We start from the raw sequence: 18,348 nt of genomic DNA, 5'->3' as shown, positions 1-18,348 counted from the left end.
GGCAGGAGGGGTGGCCGAAACCCTTCCTTTAACAAGAAACAAGCCGGCAGAGGCGACCGGAGCCGCAGTTTCGCGGAGCACCGCTCCAGCGCAGCGAGTCCGTGACATCCGACGGGGCAGGCGCTTCTCAACCTGCTCTGCTCCGTCGCCCCCGCCCCGCCCGTCCGCCCCCGCGGGGCCGCGCTACCTGCGCCCGCTCCCCGCCCCGGAGGAGCGGCCGCCCGCCCCGCCGAGAGGCGGGCGCGCTGGTGATTTGCCTTCGCTGCCAGCAGCCGCGCTCCGGCCAGCCCGCGGGGACCGGGGCTGCAGCCGCAGGAGCTGCTCGCTCGCTCGCTCGCTCGCTCCCTCCCTCCCTCCCTGGCAGCGAGAAAAGTTTGCTGCTCTTCACCCTGCTCCTTCTCCCCCCGTACGCAGCCCCCGCGGCCCGGCGCGGATCCCCCGGGCAGGGGCATGGCGAACTGAGCGGCCGGAGCGGGCCGGGGGCGGCCCCGCCGCACCTGAGCGGCGGCGGGCGCGGGGGGCTCCGCAGCGCGGTGCCCCGCGGGCGGCCATGCGCGGCGGCGGCGGGGCCGAGCGCTGAGCCCCCCCGGCCTGGCCGCCCCCCGCCGGCCCGGGCCGAACCCGCCGCGGGGGGGCAGGGCTGGAGGGCGGCGGGCAGCCCCCGGGGACAGCGGGGAGCGGGGACGTCGCCCGCCCGCGCCCGGCCGAGCGCCATGCCGCGCCGGCTGGCCTGGCTGTGCTGCTGCTGGGCGCTGCTGAGCGGAGCCTGCCGCCCCGCCGAGCCCGCGCTGCCCGCCGAGGGCGGGGAGCCGCCGCCGCCCGCCGCCGCCTCGGGCTTCCTCTACCGGCGGCTGAAGTCGCACGAGAAGCGGGAGATGCAGCGGGAGATCCTCTCGGTGCTGGGGCTGCCCCACCGTCCCCGGCCCCTGCCGCGGGAGCCGCCGGCCCCGCCGCCGGGACGGCTGACGGCGGCGCCGCGCTTCATGCTGGACCTCTACCACTCCCTGGCCGAGGGCGCGGAGGGCAGCGCGGGCACGGAGCGCGGGGGCCGCCCGCAGCCCCCCGCCCCGCCGCTGCCCAGCCCGCAGGACAGCGCCTTCCTCAACGACGCCGACATGGTCATGAGCTTCGTCAACCTGGGTGAGTGAGGGAGGGAGGGAGTGGGTGCTATGCTGCCCACCCAGCCACTCACCCGTCCGCCCGTCCCCTGGTCTGTGCAGTGGGGACGAGCGGCCGCTCCCCGGTGGGGCGCGACGCGGTCGCGGCTTTGCCGGCTGGGACCCACCTTGGGCTGCGCGGGTTTCGGCCAGGAGGACAGCTCACTTCGGCGAAGGGCAAAACCTCTCGCAAACAGAAAAAAAGGAATATACTCCAGAATGCAAAACCTGGCGGGGGGAGGAGTGGGGAGAAGGAAGAAAAAAAGAATAATTATTTTTTTAGTAGTCCTTGTTCTGATGATAGTGGTCAGAGCCTGTAGTTCAGAATTAAACACACCCTCCTCTACTTCGTGGGTAGCAGGGCTGGAGTCATGCTAGAGTACAGGTTGCACTCACTCTATGCAAAGTCCAGCAGAGATGCCTTTGGGGTTTGAGCAAAGTACAGCCACACTACTCCACGGTGTCCTCGTCTTCTCTTTTTAATTTTTTATTTGTTTTGTTTTTATTTTAAGGGATCAGAGCTAGTGTGGTGGTGAATATGTGATCTATGTCAGTTATTCTGGTGATTGAGCACGGGAACATGATAAAAATCTGTATCATGTGGAAATCTTGAATTAAGTTCTGTTAGACGTCAACCTGCTCTTCAAACAAATCATCTTGTCAGCGATGTGAAGGGCTCTGAGGCAGGCATTTCAGTGGGAAAGTTATTAAGCTTTTTTACTTAAGGGAGCTCTTAGTACTATGCAATTGTAAGGAAACAGTGTAATTAGATTCATCTTAATGTGGAGAATGAAAATATTTCAGTTGGCAAATTACAGTTCCTTTTTTTAGGGAATTCCTGTGAAGCTCAAGTGTCTTAGCCGGTCAGCTGAAAACTTTGCCTTTTCACTAGTGTTGCCAGAGCTGCGTGCCAGAACGACAACAGCTTGTCTTGTTTTTTAAAAAAAAATACAATTTGTTGTGTGTTTACTCATTTGGAGCAGGGATATGTCGCCGCAGCAAGAAATTTCTCGGAGCTCCCAGTGCTGGTGCAGGTGTTCAGTAGCTTTGTACCATGCTGTATGCATCTAGAACAAGAGCTGATTAATTTTTGTACCTGATGGAAATCACGTAGTAGGTCAGAAGTGTTGCAAAGAGTTGTTGAAGGATTTGTCTGCATTGAAACCGAGATGACCACAACTCGTGTGGATACAGCTGAGCTGCCTTAGGTGCTCAGACCTTCCAGGACCGTAGAGCCCTGTTGCCTCCTCGTGGGTGTGTACCTGTCAGGGTCTCAATTGCCTTGTTTAAAGTCAGCTCGGGGATGTTTAGGTGGTGCTGCGATCTCAGAGCTCGGATGCATTTGATTGAGACTTCCTGAAATTGTCCATCAATGAAAACAGCGAGGTCTGTGGTCTCAGCTCAGAAGCTGAGATCTGGGAAATACTGTACAGGCTTCAGGACTAAAGGGCACCTGCCTCTCTTTTTCTTCCCTCCCAGCCTCCCCAAACCTCTCTGTCCTTTGAATACACTGAGCTGCTGCTGCTGTTTTTTGCCTTTGGGACTTTCAGGACCTATACTTGGAGCTGTGAGTTTAAGAAGTGTGCTGCTGTCTGTAAGCGACCCCCATGGCACATTTTACTTGAGGGATGTGAAACAAGGTGCTTGCAAGGGACTAGGCAGTTCCCAAAAGAGCTGATTCCAGGGATAAGTGTGAGCATGTGGTGTTTTAGAAGGTAATTAGCTGTTTATAAAGCACCGGGAGAGTATTATTAGATGGTATACCTGAAAGTATGTGTTTCTTTTGAAAATAACCCCTTCCATTCATATGATTCAAATCAGTTCTGATAATTTGGATCTAGACACTTATGTAACAACAAGGAAAATTATTCATGTAATGTAGTAAAATAGTGCAATTGAAATGCTAGTTATGAGTCTCAGGAAGCATGAATCAACTGTAGAATTCTCATCAACTTCCAAATTCCGAGTCATAAACCATAATGTCATTTAATGTGATTGTTTGTTACCAGAGTGTTGGCAAATGGATGGGCTGGGACCAAACAACTGTTTGGCTGTTTTCTGTGGCTTCTCTGACATGTCAGGAATATTTTAGGGTCTTTCACCTGTGTATTGACATTTACTTTTCCATTTAACAATAATTCAGGTCAGAAAACTAGAGGAAGCCTAATGTTATATTCCAATACAGAAACCAAGGGTTTGATGGGAGAAAGCCTGCTTGTTATCTGTCGAAGTATTAGATGAAGTCAGAAATGCAGCAAAAGATGGTGAGATCACCGCAGAAAGAAAAGAATTCTTGATCTTAAGCATACTGACTATTCTGATGAAGTACATGTCAAGCAGCCCTGAAAACTCACAGCTGGAGTCTGCTTATAAGTAGACACTGCCAGAATTATTTTAGTTGGGGCTTTCTGCATGTGGCCATACATACAGTTAGTTCTGTTCAGTTAAAACTGGCTTCTGAAGAACTTTGTGTTCAACCTTAAAGACTTCCCCTTCCATTATTGAAGGGCCAACTACCAAAGAGATGTGAGGGGCCCTTGCTGTTCTCCCGGGCTGAGGAGTGTACAGTATCACCTGGGGGTGCAGGTGCACGTGGCTGTGTGGATGTGAAGTCAGTGTGGGTGACCTGCCTTCAGGTGCTGATACTGCTTCTGCTGCAGCTCAGATCCAGATAAAAGTTTGATGCATCTCGTTGTGCTGGAAAGCCATCATCTAGGTCAGCTGTGCAGAGAAGCTTGCAGGTGTTGATGTTCTTATAAAAGTTCATTTAATTTTTCCAACCCGTAGCCCAAAAAGAGTCTCACTAGCTTGTAGTCACTGATTTTAAACATGCAGGGCTCCAGCTCTTCCTGACCAACCTACATCTTTCAGTCTGGGGATACAGCAGATGTGTTTCCTGTCTGGGGAAGGCTATGTTTCCATATGTGCTCAGGGTATGGTCATCTTCACAAAGGTCTTGGAAAGCTGAGGGACTTTGGTGAGGTCTCAGATTATTCAGGCAGTGCAGGCTTGTCCCAGTCTCAAAGGTGGGGGTGTTCTTGGAGATGGTTTCTATTTTGTTTTGGTTTTTATTTTTAAAGTGAAAAAAGAAGGTCGCAGAGGTGTGGCGGTTCTCCAGACACAGGGAGCTGCTGTCTTACAGGGAGGATGAGAAATACCAGTCTTTGAAATGGGGAGTCTGGGATTTATCTTGCCTACCTGGTGATGTCTGTCTTGTAGTATGGACTTGCAAGGTGTGGGCAATGATTCCCAGAGGGGCTGATTATACGGGAAGCTTGGTGTGTCCAGGGTTTCTAGGAGATGCTTAGCATTTTGTTTTATAAAGCACCTGGAGAGCAATATCAGGGAGGAGAAATAAGTTTTTGTTCCCATTACAGGCAAAACCACACAAGATACAAACCAATTCAGATAATTCAGAAAATAAATTTAATTTATCAGGTTAGATACAAAAAAATAATTCGACAGAAAACATAACCTGTTCTTGGTAAATCTGGTCCCTTTTCTGGGAAGATGATCCTAGAAGTGTCTATTTTGGGTGTTTTCATTAGAATGAGGCATCCGACAAGTGCCTGTTTCTTTTCATTTCCTACATAGGAAGTCTGGATAGCTAGCACAGATGGAAACATCTGCATGGATTCACTGACAAAGCAGGGTACCAAACTTCTGTGCTATGGAAATGACTGTATGTCAGGGTTGTGAGGCTGCGGTGGAGGAATGCACTGTGGGTCAGCGGGTGTCTTTGTGAAACTGTTCAGCTCTTTTTGTTGGAACAGCCTTGACATAAATGTGTGGTGTGTCTTGACACAGTACTGTTGGGAGAATAACATCTATTAATGTTTCCTGTCTGGAAAATGTACCTTCCTTATGGCACCAGATAAGGTTATCTCCTCTTGGCAAAACAGCCCGGGGTTGGTATGGAGATCCCTCTTGAGGCAGTGATGCTGGACTGACAGCTTGACTGTCAAGCATCCCTTTATTTTACAACCATTTTAGTGAAAGATGTATCAAGTTCCTTGCAACCAACCCCCTTTTTCCTCAGTCCAGGAAGATGAGCGGAGAGGGGTCACTGCTCAAACCAAACTGCAGACAAGGGTCAGATCTAAAGTCCTCCTAGTCTTTTCTGGCATACCAGTGCTGATGTGAAGGGGATCTGCTCTCCCTCCCCTCTTTCAGCAGCTGGTGTCTTCAGAGTAGCACATGCTGTGTGAAGTAGCAGAAAACAAGACTCTCAAAGACTTGGCTACTTTAAATGCATACAGAATTATCTGTGTATAATGAAAGGTGCTGTGAAGCAATCCTGTGTCAGAACATGGTGTTCACCCATGTCTTCCTAATCTGACATCCACACTGAGAGGAAAAACAGCCATGTACTTCCTACCATCAAACCCAAGGAATTCGGTGGCAGTCTGTGGGTTTCTGCTGTGACCCAAATCTGGGGCTGTTGATAGCTGTGCAGGAAAAGTCTGAACCCATCAAGCCCTCCAGAGATAAGGATCATTAAAAGTGTGCTTTGGGGTGCGGTTATTCAGCATTGTGGCTTTTTGTAGCAGACCAACATCACTGATTCACTGTATCTCTGTACTTTTAGAGAGAGGGTTTTCCCTTTTATCATAAGACCCACAGGTCCCTTGGGAAAACTTCATGCAAAAAGGTTGAGAGGAAGCTCACCTTTTCCCAGGCGGTCCTGCAGTCAGTCCTGAAGCTTCAACATGATTTGAGTTGGGGCTGTAGTGAAAAGCCTCTTCTATTTCTGAATCCCCAAGCTCCAGGCAATCGCCATCTTCCCTGCAAGACTTCAAGTGTCTGCTGGGGCAAGGGTGCTCCCTTTCGGTGCAGGGGGGTTGCTTGGAGGTAAATATAAGACTTGTACAAATACTCTCTCTCTCTCTCCCCCCTTGCCAATAAAGCAGCACCTTATAGTTGCAGTGTCTTCCAACCAGGCTTTCCATGTTTTTGGCAGCGGTCGCCTACCAGATTTCCTTCTAGGAATGATCTTGGCCAAATCCATAGCACCTTAGGTGCAAGCAATATGCCTTTGTTCTGCACAGCTTTTCACAGGAGGGAAGCAGTGCTCCAACATCTTTACACGTGTTTCTAAAGCAGGTGAATTTTTTCATCTGAAGGATTTGATTGGCCCATCTGCGTTTTTCCCAGTACCATGCTTGCTGTTGGGAGATACGAAATTAGGCAACCAAGATGTATCAGGGATGTTGGGTGATTGTATTGATGGGACCGTACTATTCATACTGTCATCCCATCTGTTTATACTCTTGACCATGTGTTGTAAAGGTCAAGACATCTACTCACAGGGAATAACTGGAGTGTGTGATGCTGCCGATCTGGCTGTGCTGCCAGCTGGCTGTGTACAGCCTCGCTCACTCGGCTTGTGAGCAGCGTCCTCCACGTGTGTCCAGAGCAGGCCAATATTAGAAATCATGAAGCTGATGATGGGAATGAGTTTACTGACTTCTGCCAAACCTTGTATAGTGGGCTTTGATGCCAAGACAGATTCCCAAGTGCCAAAGAGCAGCCTTACATTTGCTGTTCAACTGATGCAGCTCAAGGTCCTCATTTATGTCATCTCCTTGAAGTAGCTGCTGCTTGCGAGCTGCCTGATAGTGTGAAGCTTCCTGACAACATGATTAAAGAAAGGGTAAATGGTCTTTTAGAAGCCCTCATCTCCTCTGGACTTGGAGTTTGAGGGACCGTAGTCATCCCCCTGCCTTTGGCCAGGAGCCCTGGAAGATGTGTAGCTCCTGGAGAAGCTGCTCTTCAAAACCTCTACTGTTGAAATGAGTGGAGGGTCATGTTCATGTAAGCAATTTATCCAATTCTGACTGTCATCTGGACTAAGCTACTGGAACCAGACCATGTGGCATTAGTAGGATTATTCTCTGTCTTGTGAAAGCTTTTCAGAGCTTGAAAATTTACAGTCTTAGACTTCAACATTTCACACAAATTTTTCTTCCAGCAACAACAATAACAACAGCAATTTATTGTAATTGTAAAAAACTAGTATTGCCAGACCAGTCTTGATTATTTCAAGCCAAATTTTTTATCTGTAAATAAACGAAAAGTTGCATTTTGAATTAGAAACCCAGGTGTGGGACTGGGTTTGGGGTTTTTTTTTGGAATTTTTTGTAAAAATAAAAGCAGAACTTCCTAGTTCTTTCCCTTAAAAAAATTGAAGCTAAACCACTTGTTATAAAAAGGTTTCCTTTTGGCAATTTTCTTCCAGCTCAACATGGCTTTAGCAGAAAATCACTTGGGCAGCTGTCATGGATGTCTTGTGCTGAGCTCCTGCTGGGACTGCTTGCTGCAGGCTTGTACCTCTGCCAAGGAGCTGTGGATCCTTGCTGGGTCTAGCCTGGTGCATTGCAGTGGTTATACTCTCTCTCGTAGTTTTAAATATAAACTTTTAAGCGGTGTTTGTGATTTAGGAGGAAGGAAGGTGGTGTTTAGACTTTCCATGCCATGGAGTCACAATTCTTTTTAGGTCATCTTGCCTCATTGCTGGCTTGTAGGGGGTTAGAGGAAGGTATGATTTACTTGGGATGTAAACAGACCCATTGTGTGTTTCTGCTGTATCCCAGCAGATGTACAACTATGCTGTAAAGTAGAGCCCACCTACTCATCATTTAACATTTCCATTTGACCGTTTATATAGCAGTGTGAAGCAAAGAGCAAGCACTATTGCCCAAATGGAAAAATGGCTCATGGGTGAGAGATTCCCATTTGTTACAGCAAGTATCAGACCTCAGAGCCTGGGAGATGGAGGTTAAGGACTGGAAAGTTGTCTTCTGTCCACCTGATTCTTGGAGTTTGGTGTTGGGTCACACCTAGGTTTCCTGTTTGATGGGGAAACAGTTTTAAACTGAAAGAGGGTAGATTTAGATTGGATATAAGGGTGAATTTTTTCAAAAAGAAGTAGTGAAACACTGGAACAAGTTCCCCAGAGGAGCTGAGCCCCATCCTTGGAGCTGTTCAAAGCCAGGTTGGACGGGGCACTGAGCAATCTGTTTTGCTGAACAATATTCCTGCCCATGGCAGGGGTTGATCTGGATGACTTTTGAAGGTCCCTTCCAGCCCAAACTTCCTGGAATTCTAAGTGGGAATTGAGAGGGCACTTGGGACTGGGATTCTGTAGCCATGATGTACTGAGGGTGCCTGAAAAATATTCAGTGAGTCGTTTCTTTCCACCTTTTTTCCAGTTGTGGCTGGCAGAGGATGGAGAGCGGTGCCTTCTGCAGAGCTGCAGCACTTGCAGCAGGGGTGGTTGGCAGCAGCACCCTAAGAGGCTCCTGTGGCCCGGTGCTTTGCACCCAGAGCAGGCTCCCACACAGTGGCCCTGGGAAAGGCATGGGGCTGCACCTGCTGCAGGGCTGTTGCAGGAGAAAAAGCTTAATTAAAGAAGCCGAGTCCCTGTGGGATTGCAGGGGTGTTTAATACCTCGTAATGGACTTCGATTCCTAAAACCTGCTGTGGATTGGGGCTGGCATTTCCTGAACTTTCAGTTACTTAAGAAACAGTCTTGTAGTGTTGGGTAGAGTTTTGGAGTGGATTTTTGTTTGTTTGGCTTTTGGGTTGGTTGGGTTTTTTTGGTGATGTAATGAGTTTGTTTTTTTTTTTGTTTTGTTGTTAAGGGCACAAAAATTTTGACAGCACTGCTTTCAGCTCTTTTTATTTTATGTAGCAGTGTTCATCATAGCACAATAACAGAATTGAATCAGTGGTAGCAACAGTGGGAACTTTTGGCAAAAAAGGATAATGTAGACAGAGCCGAAGTGTTCTGCTAACTAAAACAGTAGCTGTATTTTTCAGAGAGCTAGACATGACTGTTTTGATCCAATGTGGTGTTAATCACAAGAATACATAACTGCTTTCCTGTGAACTTTCCCCTTAAAAATATCCAATGATATCACCTGACGTTTTGCACGAATGCTCAGTATAACCAGAATTTAGAACAGCTGGCTCCATATAAACTTGGAACATTCATAGGTCAAATATTAGTGTATAAATAAAAACATTTAGAAAATGAAAACAGAAACACAGTATTGGAAATATACTGAATGTGCAGATGTACTTCACGGCTTGAATAGCTTTACAAATTAATCAGGACAGTGTTAACACTTGTTCTGAAGAGTCAAATTTCCTGATAGTAAATGAGAGAGTGTTTTCCAACAGTATTCCAAAGATGTGTTATTCCATGTATGTTAATGGTTGTTTGCAGTGTGAGAAATACATGAATTGGCTATTTGAAGCACTCCTTTAATGAATATTTATTTGTTCAACCAAAAGTCTTGTCAAATGGAGATCTACAGTTTCTTTTATCAAGTGCAGGCTGTAATATGTGCCATGTTTAAAGCATGCACAGAGATGTTTATGTTGAGGTGTACTGCTGCAGCTTTCTTATCTTGTTGCTCACTGCATCGCGTTCGTGTGGCATGTATGGTCAAGGTATTAGACACTCTGTTTGTACAAGGGCTAAAGTGTGACATAATGTCTATTGAAGCCCAAGTGTTGAGCTCCACACCAGGCAACAAAGAGCACTTAAAAAATGAGAACAGATTAGAGCTCATGAACAGGGTCTGATAGTTGCACACGTAAGCCAAGAGGTGTTGGAGGGAGGAAAGGGCCGGCAGCTACAGTGTGAAACAGATGTCTTCTTACATCCTTGTCTCTCCTGGGCTTTCCAGACCGCTTCAGAGAGAAATCCAGAAGAGTAAAGCTCTTAGCAGTCAATTCCAGTCCTTTTACAAGGAGTAAAATTATCCAAACAAGTTGGAAAATAATGTTTAACTGTAACTAATGTGTACAAGATGCAAAAGACTTTTCTGCTGCTGCCTTTGTAATGCCATAATACAAAGTTGTTTGAACATGAACACTTGCTGCAGCCTAACTTCCATATTTTTCAAATTGCTTTAAAATGCCTGGATTAAGGTTCTGTATCCAGGAATAAAGAAGTGGTCAGAGCTTTAGTTCCTCCTGTCACAGAGGTGCAAGCTCACTCTGGCCAAATTCAGATGAACAGAGGTCAAGGCAGCAGTCTTTAAATCACCAGATGCTCTGCAGGAAAAAAGGAGGAGGCATTTCCTATGTCACTTACCATGGACTTCCCATTCACATTTCTTCACTACTTATGGCCACACTGGTGGTGTGGTGTGGTGCAGGAAGAGGATTTATACACTTTTAATGTCCATGAATCTTCATAATGATGCTGAGCCTGGTTCTTCAAAACATTAATGTGCAAGCAGTGAGAGGATTCTCTGCAAGCCTTGACCTGTGTGCACAGTTTTGATGCAAAATAGTAGGAGGATAGTTCTAAAATTTAAGCCTGCCTTGAAATTCATGTTTTAATATCTACGCAAAGATTTTATCTACAAGTACAGAATCCAGGTGCTCAACTTAAATGATGAAGGTTGGCAAAGAAACCCTTGAGTTTAGAAAAGCAGCAGCCTCTCTTGCCCACAAACCATCATCCTGAGACAGCATTTCAAGCATCCAGATCCTTTTGCTTAATTATTGTAACATCAAACATCTTTGACATGAAAAGGACCAAGCAGTGGCTATGCAAGATAATGACTTGTTTATAAAAATAATTTAAACAGCATATGAAAAGGATAAACATGCATGTCCTGCCAAAATTCACTGTATGTTCTGCAGGCTTTGGTGATTGTGAATCTCTTGGCTTGCTCTTTAAATTTTTTTTTTTAACCTCACAAAGGAAAAAAGGCAGAGGGGGAAGGGAGTGAAGGGAAAAGAAGGGAGACTTAAAGAAAAGAGAGTAAGAGAGTTCTCATATTTAAGGTAGTTCCAACTTATTATGCTATGGAAGATAGCTGGAGAGAAAATACATTTGTTTAATGTACTACAATAGATTTTCTCTTTGAGATGTCTGTGTCTTGTCTCTTGCATGTGATAGTTTTTACACTGTAATGGTTGTAGCAGCTGTCAAAAAATGTTCCATTCTGCAGGATATGTAATGCTTGTTACTTGCTAGAGAACATAGAGATACTATTCTGTGTCTTATTCAGAACCTCGAAACACTTCATAAGCATTGAAGTCTCACAGTATGTTCTGACAAATATAAATCACTCTTGTACTCATTTTCCAAATAACTCAGCTGAGGCTCAGAGGTTATGACTGGACCAGGGCTGTGATGAGGTCCCTGAAATTCTTGCTTCCAGTCCTGCAATCTCACCATGAGAATACATGCTGTCTAACTGACCTGGCCGGTCCTCCAGTAGCTCATGGAGCTGGTGAAACAAGAGGGTCCTATTTGGTGAAACCTATCTTTTTTCAGGTGGTAGCATGAATTAGCTGGAGCCTACAGGTTCTACTTGGCTTAGGCTTTAGTTCTTCATGCTTGTGTACCTTGCTCATCAGTGCTGCACAGTCTGTGCCTTCTGCAACCATGCTCCACTAGGAACATGGCTCTTCAGACATGCTTGCCAGCAGTTGAACATAGGAAAGATGAAAGGCATCACAGGCTAGCACATGTTTCACTTAAAACTATTGGAGAGCCTAGTAAAGGTTTGGTTGACTTCTGGTAATGCCCATGCTGCAGGGAAGCTAATAGTCAATGTTCTTCCCAGTTAACTGACAGTTTTGTTGAGAAACTCCCCATAAAAATGCAGTGTAACAGCTGAAGTTGGTATAATGACTCCTTTATGTTTCAGAAGCTATTGGGATTGGGTCTGCCTGATACTTTTGCTATCTCTAGTCTTAGTAAAAACAGTTTTATGGGGTCCCAAAACAGTCTGTTGCTTCTGGCAGCCAGAGAGTTGGCAGCTCCGATGCACTGAGGCTTGAAGAGATAGTTCATTAATTCATGGCACTTTCCAGAATAAACATGGCAAACCTCCTCTGAAATAACAGACGGTAAATCCTCCTTGTCACTCAAGACTGCACATTTGTCTTCAGAAGGGGGCCATGAAAGAAGCTGTCCGTCTCCTAATGAATGAAAAAATAAATAGAAGAAGAATTGTGCATTGTGTTGTACTTGACATGGCGAAGCTTTGGGCTGGAATAGCAACAAACCTTTCCTCCCATCTTAGCCCTGTTAATTGTGGACCTAAACCAAGCAATGCCCCCTGGGCAGGCTATCAGATGGCATAAACTATCATAGCTCTTTGCCGGGGATCTCTGGTGGGAATGACAGTGCTTTTTGCTCCTTCTTTGACTCTTTTTGGGAAGGTAGGTGTCAACACCTCTCAGCTTCGGGTCCTCACGGATAGGACCTCTGGTCTCTCTGTGCTGTGAGACTTGTGAAGGTTGCTACAAGCCAGGGTTGCTCAGAGCGCACAGATGTTTTGTGCAGCTTGTTATTTTCTATGTTGGAGGTTATGAGTCAGATTACTGTTACCAAAATGTTTATGTGAAATCATTTCTGAGTCATATATTTGCATCATATACAACCTGTCTGACAATCAAAACATTCAGCGCTCGGCTAATGATTATACTAAGTTTTCCAACACTCTGCTCCAACATAACATAATTACATGGCAGAGTGCAATATATTACTTTGACAGGGTTCTTCATGCATCTTGTGAAGTCAGAACATCATCATTGCTATTATTTTAAATTATCAGAGTTTGTTGCATGAAAAAAAGTTAAAAATAGTGAGAGGCAGTTCCTCAGAAAATGTCATGCAAATGTTCTTGGGCTTTTTCAGTCCTCAAGAAAACATATTTCAAGAAGTTGCATAGTACTTTTAACTTTATTCTCTCCAGAGAGGTGCTTAATCAGGACTTATTGGTTTAGTTGACAGAAAAGCTGTGGATATTTGCCTGAAGAAATTGTTTGATGCCCGCGGGACTGTTTGGTAGTTTCTCTAAAATACATTTTTTAAGATAGAACCAGAGTGTTTTTAGCAGTGTAGAGTCTCTAAACTACAACTTCATGCACTTTATGTTTATCTCTTGTGTGAGTTCCAGCATAAATAGGGATAGCTTACAAAAGTATTCTGAATAACTAGGGCAAGCATTTAAAGTTACACTTACCATCAGGTGTGTGAGAACTTGGGCAGGAGTGTTTGCCACCATGTTCCAGTGAATTCAGTAACTCCCCTTTAACAGTTTATTCTAGAGCAGGATGGGGAAAACTGAAGCACCCCCCAACTCTGTGCTAAGGTAATGGTCAAGGAAATGGAAAGTGCATGGGGCAAAGGGCTGCTCTTTCGTTTGTTTTTAAATACATGTTTTAAATACATGCATGAAAAAGCATATGAATGTTGAAATGGAAAATGGTGTTAGGGCTGACTCATCTGAATTTGGTTTACAGTCTTTTGGAATTGGCTTTGGGAGCTCAATTATAAGTGTGAAGGGCATTGGCAGGTCCCTTTAAATATAACATATCATTGCATTTCAGCGCTCTTACTGAACTGGCAGAGTGCAAAGCGCAGTATGGATTATGATGACATTCTTTATGTTCCTAGTGGAAAAAAGTATGGACAATACAATAGTGGACTTTCCTGGCTACAAGTGACTGAGCTGTGCTTAGTAATTAGGGAGCTCACATTTGGAGCAATAAAAGCATCCCTGTGTAGTATTAGTGAGCACCATCTTTGCTTATGCACTCTCCTTGGCCAGCGTCAGTGGCAAATACATAATTGGTCTATGAGGACCAATATATTGTGAAGTGTAGTGGAAAATGCCAAAATAAAATTTCAGTTGGATGAAGTCCATTTGTCCTGTGCTAATTTCTAGCCCTGTAAACAAACACAGCTGCTGAACGTAGAATCAGTGCTCAGAGTGGTTAAAAACAGTGATGCATTGCTAGTGAGATCACAGCAGAAAAAAATATGTAACACATGAGGCTGCAGTAAGGATCAAGACTATCCTCAGCTCTGATTAATTGTTTCTGTTCATATATTTATGATGCTTAGAATTTAAAGATTGCTGTTTGATTGCCAGACCATTCAGCTGAGAAAGTCAGAGTATTAAGTATTGATGAGCCCGTTGTCATGAACTTTTGCAAAAGAGTGAATTGGTAACCAAAGGCTTGATGAATGTATATGTATGTGTTTTATATTTCTCTTTTTCATACCAATATATCACCCATTTGGTCATCTGGGCTTTGTTGTTATTTGTTTATATAGATGAAGGATCCATGCAGGTAGGTTTACCCGTCACTTCATCTTAATTAAAATTTCTTTAGAAGAACTGCAATACTGAACAAGGAACATGAGACTTCAAACATTAGAAATCTCGGGGCCAAGCCTGCTAGGTCATTGGCAAAGTAGCAGCACTTACACTGTAATTTGTCTCATGGCCCAGTTATATGTTTTGACATCCCTGAGCTGACTAATTGCTCTGGGGGAAAAAAGAGAAATAAAGAACGATCTTGGTTACTGTAGTAGAAAAGATGATTTCCAACCTCTTCTGTCTATCACATCCATTACCTAGTGACTGCTGCATGGTCATCCCCAGAGCTAGGGGAGTAAGGCGCTTTTGAACAGCATCAGTTTTAAAGTTTTGGACATTTTATAGCCATCCTGGGGCTTTGACTTCTGGTAGGTGCTTCACTCCGTGCTCTCACGCAGCACATGTTGGTGCCACCCTCTTCAGAAGCCTCCTGGGGCTTGGGGAATAATTGGGTGTTTGCGTTACTGTGTACTGGACCAGTGCCATCGTGGATTTTGTCGTGTCTGCAGAACATCAGTGGCCTGGGTTCTGGAAACTCTCCTAGCCCCTACACCAGCTCAACTACAAGCTGGCATGGAGCATTTAAATCTCAAACTGTCAGTCTGGCACGTTCCATAAACACCAAATTGACTCAGAGTGGCTAGGCCTAGTGCTATAAAACATACTGTTCAGGTATTATTGCCAAGGAAAAAAATTACCTGTAAATAGCAGACTTACAGCATAGGGGCTTATTTCTGTGTTTATGCTTTTTACATTTCCACTTTTGCACTAGCTTGGCAAGAAGTTAACTTAAATGTCAAAACTATTTTTATGTAAATATATGCATTATTGAATCTCTTACTCATAAAGCAAATAGTACTTTAAACCCACACAAAACAGTTGAAGCTATATATATTTTCTCACTACTGAATTTGGCTTTTAATAACTTTGAGTGCACTGTCCAAAATAAAGTTAGGAATCAAGGGCACTTTATTTTCCAGCTAGCAACATATGTATTCTTGGCTTTGCACTGTACCAATTTGAGATGGAAGAAAACCTGGGTTTGTACTACAGATCCTCTCAGCAATCAAGAGGAGAGAAATATCATAGTTAAATAAACACATTATTTTAAAATTCACAAACTTTTCTAAAAGTTTATGCAGCTACAAAAATTATGAAGGACTATTAAGAGACTGTGGAAGCTTTGATATCAAACAGTGATTTTCTAATACGTTTCTCCTGCTGGAAGTGCAGCCTTGTGCCAGAGTCAGAGGCAGCAGTTATCCAGAGAAAAGATCTCACTGCTGCCTGCTGCTATTTGAGGAGTAAGGACAGCAAAACCTGCCCTCAGCATGTACAGACAAAACCGCAGCTGAGGTAAGGGATTGTGTACTAAGCCCAGGTCATAGTGGCCTGGAAGGAGATGCTCTCTGTCTTTTGTGGGTTTCATGGTTTGTCTTCATGTCATGGATTTTCTTGCCCCACTGCCCTCCTGCCTGTGTGAAGTTACTTCAGGTTGGTACCGGATCCCAAAGATAAGGTGCGAAAAGTCACTTCAGGAAGTCATGCAGTCAGGAGCTTGTTGCTGAGGAATACCTGGCCAGTGCTCTGCCACAGTGTCCTGGTGGGATCCACCTTATTGCTGTCTTACTGCTCCCTGCCACATACTCAGTGTCAGAGCTGCTGTAGCAGAGCTCTTCACTGGTTTTGCCTTGCCCTCTGCTGCAGGCAGGAGTTCCCTGAGCATGTGTGTGCGTCCAGGCTAACTGGGATGCAAAGAAGCAAGCTAGAGGAAGAGGGGAAAGGAGAATCCTTGGCAGAATTGCATGTGATCTGCCACCCCAGATTTCAGTTCAAGCTTTTAAGTCAATTATCCAGCAATTCAGATCATCTCTGGCTGGGTTGCAGGGTATTTGCCTGCCACTGTGTGTGGCATGAAGGGCACACATTGCTACTTCTGCCCTTTCTTGTTGAATGAACCCAAGCTGTACTCGAGGAGAAAAAAAATGTTGGAGTGATTTCTGGGGCAGCTGAACTATGGAAGCTGCTTTGGTTATCTGAGGCTGAAGTACATGTGAAGCACAGCTGGGGAAGACCCCTGAAAAAAGCCAGCCCTTGGAATGTTGGATACAATCACAAGCACGATGTGGAAGACCCCACCAGAGTTGTAGTAAATGCAGCAGCTGGTCATGGGTGGGTCATGTCCAGCAAATCACTTGGGCTGGCCATGCACGCCTGATTTCATGGGCATGAAGAAGAGGAGAAACTCTGGAGAACGAGGAATGAGCTGGAGCAGACAGAGGGTCATGGCTCTTGCCTGTGCAGGCAAGTGAATTTGAAGGATGGTGACTAAGAGATCCTGGTTTTCTAAAAATAATGCTTTCCGCTGACTGAAACCACAGCTCTTGCTGATGCAGCTTTTGATTATTTTACCTCTTATTCCATCTTTCCTAGTTTGCATGATTCAGACTTATGTGAACACTAGTAATGGTGCCTCATTGTGGTGAGAGTGGCACTGTGTAAAAGAGACAAGGCTCACAGGGGCAGGAGATTTGTCCTAAAAGCCTTTTTGTCCATGAGATCTTCTGTGCATCCCCAAGCAGCTGCTGGAGTGAGAGGTCAGATATCTCTGTCTGGTGGTGCCCAGAAGAGAAGTCTGCAGAAAATGATGCTGCTTTCTTTCCTTGCAATGTCCTCTCCTACAGAACTTCATAGTAATGATCTGTATTCTTTCTCGTTAAATGCAGTGTGTGTGAAAAGGCTGCTGAGAGTGGGGTGCTCTGGGTTGTCTTTAAACACCTTAAGGAGCCTTAAGGAAAACACCTTTAAAGCCTTAAGGAAAAACTGAAACAACAGATGAATAAAGTGGTTGTGGTTTAGCTTGAGCCATTTATACTATTTTCCTTTTTAAACACATTTTTGGAAGGTGAGGGGAAACCAATTATGATTGAGTTTAAAGCAGGCAGACTATTTCTTTATTAGACTGAGATGTGTGATTCATCTTGACCGGCTTTTTCTCAGTTTTTAGGTCAATCTGCTTGTGTTGCATTCATTCCTTGAGCTTATTTTGTTAACCTTGCCACCTGAACAAATTAAGCACGTGTCTTCATGTGGTGTTCCCTTAATTATGTACCTGCTGGTCACAGTTGGGACACCTATATTTGCATCTGCTTCTTTGTGTAGCCAGAGGACAATTAATCCTGCAGGTTTTTCTCCCTTTGAAACCTTTTTTTGTGTATTGTACAGATTATGTGAATACGCTTTGATATCCTGTTTTTCCATCACTTTGGCATTTCTTTAGGTGCTTGGAGTGCAGAGGTAGTAAGCTAAAGTACAACAGGTGGTACTTCCATTAGCAGTGGTGGTGTACACAAAAAGCCCAAGTCTGAACAAGAAAGGTAAATTCATGTTAGGACTAGAAAAGACCCTCAGAACTATCGAAAACAAAGATGTTGTAGGCATTTTGTCCAGCAAGCTCCATAGAAATCTGTTGCGGTTTTCCTCCATGTCTCACAGGTCACAGGACTCCTGCCAGCTGCGCTGGAAAAAACAAAAAAGTAGGAGCAAAGAAGTGAAAACCAGCACCTACAGCTGTAAGCTGCTGGGGAGGATGTGGTGGGAGCAGGAGAGATCAGCAGTGTCACTCATGTCCTGGGTCCTCACAGCCATGCAGCAGCTGTTAGGTGGTGTTCCCAGGTGGATGTGAACTGTTCTCAGTGTTACAAGGGGAAGAGAAAATACCTAACATGCAAAGTCCTCCTGCTGCTTTGATTTGAACAAAATTTTGTCACTGGTCCTAGCCTTAGCATGTGAGAGATTGACAGTAATTCAGTAATGGGGTCTCAGCAGGCTCTTGCCCCACAAGAGACAGTGAGGATCTTTCTCTAGGTTGGGTCAATACCTGATACTTCTTGACAGGACTACAGGAGAAGGCTCAGACTGTTGATGTAACTCATGGAATGTGGGACTGATACGGTGTAACTTGGCCAAATGAGCATGGTTAAAGCCATGATCGACTCCCACTTCATTGGGCTCTAGCAGTACTAACAAATTTGACACCTTTGTTC

The 18,348-nt window shown here is 45.1% G+C and overlaps 1 protein-coding gene across 1 annotated transcript in view; it reads left to right on the top strand.

Moving 5' to 3' along the window:
* The first annotated feature begins 629 nt into the window (after positions 1 to 629).
* The window catches only part of BMP6 (bone morphogenetic protein 6), an 88,058-nt gene continuing 70,339 nt past the window's right edge, over positions 630 to 18,348 (top strand). Inside the window, exon 1 of the mRNA XM_069008147.1 lies at positions 630 to 1,140. Coding sequence (XP_068864248.1) covers positions 714 to 1,140 — 427 coding nt within the window. The 5' untranslated portion in view covers positions 630 to 713. The remainder of the gene's footprint in view (positions 1,141 to 18,348) is intronic.

The sequence above is a fragment of the Aphelocoma coerulescens genome, chromosome 2 (genome assembly GCF_041296385.1).
Source record: "Aphelocoma coerulescens isolate FSJ_1873_10779 chromosome 2, UR_Acoe_1.0, whole genome shotgun sequence".
NCBI classification, from domain to species: Eukaryota; Metazoa; Chordata; class Aves; order Passeriformes; family Corvidae; genus Aphelocoma; species Aphelocoma coerulescens.
Note: the sequence above shows the minus strand (reverse complement) of the source record. Positions and strands in the feature narration are given on the sequence as shown.